Genomic DNA, 2,896 nt, shown 5'->3' with positions numbered 1-2,896 from the left:
TGCAGGTGTTTGTTTGTTGATGTTTGGTTACAACGCATTCCTAATTCACACCTGCGAAGGCTGTTATCCAAACACATTAAAGCAACCATTTGACACTATTTTCCTGTTGGCGCTGATGCTGCAAGAAAGTAAAGAGCGGATACAGTTGTAGCAAAGTAGGTCGAGCAGGTTATGTGTGACACGCGTGAATATGAAGCGATTTGTGTCGGTAAGAAAGAGGTCAGGCAGAGGAGAGAGAGAGCTACGAACACTGGAAACGCAAAACAGCTTTCCAACTTTCGAAGTGCAATGCTACGCGAATAATGATGGACTGTCGGCGATATTATTCGTGAACTAGCGCCCACGTCAACTTTGATAGAAATAGGCTTCGGCCACTGAATCTCTCTCTTTAACTGGAACCCCTATCACTATCGGTGAACAAGGTTTCCGCTCCTATGCAAACTGTAAAGAGATTTTCCTTTTTCCGGAGCGGCAAAAGTGACTTGTCGCTTTTGGAGATGATAAATGCTTGAAAGCAACACTTGGATGACAAAAACAACCATTATATATACTAGTTTATGATCCTGGGATGGCTGAAGTTAATTTTAAAGAATGAACAGGGAATTATACCCCACCAACAGCTTGGTTTCTTGTGGAAACGGAGGGGGATCAGTCGTCTTTAACAGAGTTTGAGGAAGGCGCCATAGAAAATTGACTACCAATGAGCGGAATCATTAGAATACTACAGAGCCTTAGGGGAATCGGGTAAGTTTCACCGTGACACAAACAAAACCCTCCCAACCCCCCTTCCCCTTAACTCTCCTTCTCCACCCCTTTTTCAGCGATAATAAAACGACCGGTGCCTTAGTTCTAGTTCCAGGATTTCTTCTGGTTTGCGGGACCATAAGATGTCCAATCAATCAGTGGCTTCTATTTTCCTATCATCTCTGTTGACAAGTTGGTAGAAAACTCGAGCATAATCTAAATACTTTAGACTTTATTTCATTTTTTTAAAACTGTTTAATAATTATGCACCAATGATTTCAGTTAATAATTTCTTGATGACTCTTATCAGTTGAATTGACTTCTTTGTTTTACATGGTCTTTCTTTGCATTTGTTTTTATTTATTCATTTATGAAAACATTTATTTAGTCATTTAATTGTTCTCTTTACGCTTATCCAATATAATATGTAGTGCTCGATATAGCTTCAGCAATTTCTTGACGAAATAATTGACTAAAACATTTAACTTACCTTGCATATCTTATTTCCGAGATACCTAATGGATGCAATCATTAATGGATGCTTCACATTTACTGGAAAAGATGTGTTGTGAGTCTGACTCAAAACCATTTTATCAAACGTGATTTTATCGAAAAGTTCTTATGGCATTAAAATTGTTGTCGGTGAAGATCTTAAGATGTTCAAAGATTGTAGCGTTGCGGCTGGGGTGATGGTCAAGTTATATTATCTTTTCTAAGAGAAGAAAAAGATACGCTGTTACTGACCATTTTAAAATGTTCATCTAACTTGCACCACAACGTGACATTAAATGGATAATATTATCTTCTACAAATTAAGCTTTTTTTTTTCGAAAAAAGAAGTGACTATTTCTAACGGATCCATAAGTTCAACGAGTAGGACTGGGATGGAGCGCTGTAGGTCCTAGCATCATAACCAAAGTCGTATTCAGTGTCAACGCCACCGTCTTCAACAAAGGAGGCAGGACCAGTTTCTGTGATTCCAATTCCATGATCTGCACGTGCACAGTTACTTCCTCCTCCACCAATCACCATCACTGATCCATCACCATTACTCCAGCGACACCAAAAGCCGATGTTGTTGACGCTTTGGATGTTTCCATTGCACTCAGCCTGTTGAAACCCGTCTGTTTCATTGTACTGTCCACCATATTGAACCGAGCAACTTCCCTGACACTGATTACTGGCCCAGATTTTACCATTTCTAAAGTCTCCATAACTTGTGATTTTGGATCGGAATGTCTGTCCACCCAAACAGTTACCTTTGGTCTGTAACAGAGGAGTGTGGCTGGGGTCGTCACTGCGCGTGATCTTTATTTCTTTGCCACTGACCAACCAAAAGGCTGTTGAGATCATATCGTTGTTCACTGAAGGGTTGTTTGTCGCTCCAATAGCAGCTTTCTGGTCATACCACCAGTTACCATCGTCACGCATCCAATTCTTGCCATCTTTGTTTGAGAATCGAGCGACAAGAGTCCAGCCTTCAAAGAAAGTACATTTCTCATCTTTTCTGTTTTCGATAACAATATGTAGACAGTTTAGTGTTAAGATAGTTATTTATCCTTTTTTCTAGCTTGTAACATATTCTGCAGTAGTCTCGCCTTTCTTCCGTTTTTGTTGGCGTCAGCAGTAAAAAATAATAACAACCGTAACAGTTTTTTCTGGTGACCATAGTAGGGAGGTATTACCCATTGCCGTAAAAAGGCCAAAATTTTTAACCGTAAGCCGTAGAGAAAAAACTCGAACTTAATTCAGCTCTTTTTGAAACATACATTCACTGAATTTATCTTTTTTTTTTTTTCACCTGATAATTCTGAGTAGTTACAGTGATCAACAAGAGTCTTAATGTTTCTGAGACTGTTGGCTGTACTTTTACAAATTTGTCCATCTCCGGTATATCTAGGTTTGCAGACACACACGCATGATCCGTATCTGTCATTACAAATAGTGTATTCGTGACATTCATCAAGGCATGTTTTCCATTCGTCAATATCTGTCCAAAACAAAATAAAACAAAACAAAAGAAGACAAAACAAGGAGGAAAAGAGCAAAACAATAAAAAACAGGATTTGTTTTTTATCCAAGAGCTGTACATGAACAAAGCGGAATACTCGTTTGCAATATTTAAACTTTGTTCACAATGGCACTGCAAATA

The 2,896-nt window shown here is 38.9% G+C and overlaps 1 protein-coding gene across 1 annotated transcript; it reads right to left on the bottom strand.

Annotated features, from left to right (window-relative positions):
- Positions 1-1,593: 1,593 nt before the first annotated feature.
- On the bottom strand, positions 1,594-2,240 carry LOC148740044 (uncharacterized). The gene has a single exon (XM_088748083.1). The coding sequence runs from the start codon at positions 2,173-2,175 to the stop codon at positions 1,594-1,596; it is 582 nt and encodes a 193-aa protein (XP_088604209.1). The 5' UTR covers positions 2,176-2,240.
- Between the last annotated feature and the right edge of the window lie 656 nt (positions 2,241-2,896).

The sequence above is a fragment of the Stylophora pistillata genome, chromosome 2, assembly GCF_964205215.1.
Source record: "Stylophora pistillata chromosome 2, jaStyPist1.2, whole genome shotgun sequence".
Taxonomy (NCBI): Eukaryota; Metazoa; Cnidaria; class Anthozoa; order Scleractinia; family Pocilloporidae; genus Stylophora; species Stylophora pistillata.
This window is presented reverse-complemented; position numbering and strand designations above follow the sequence as displayed.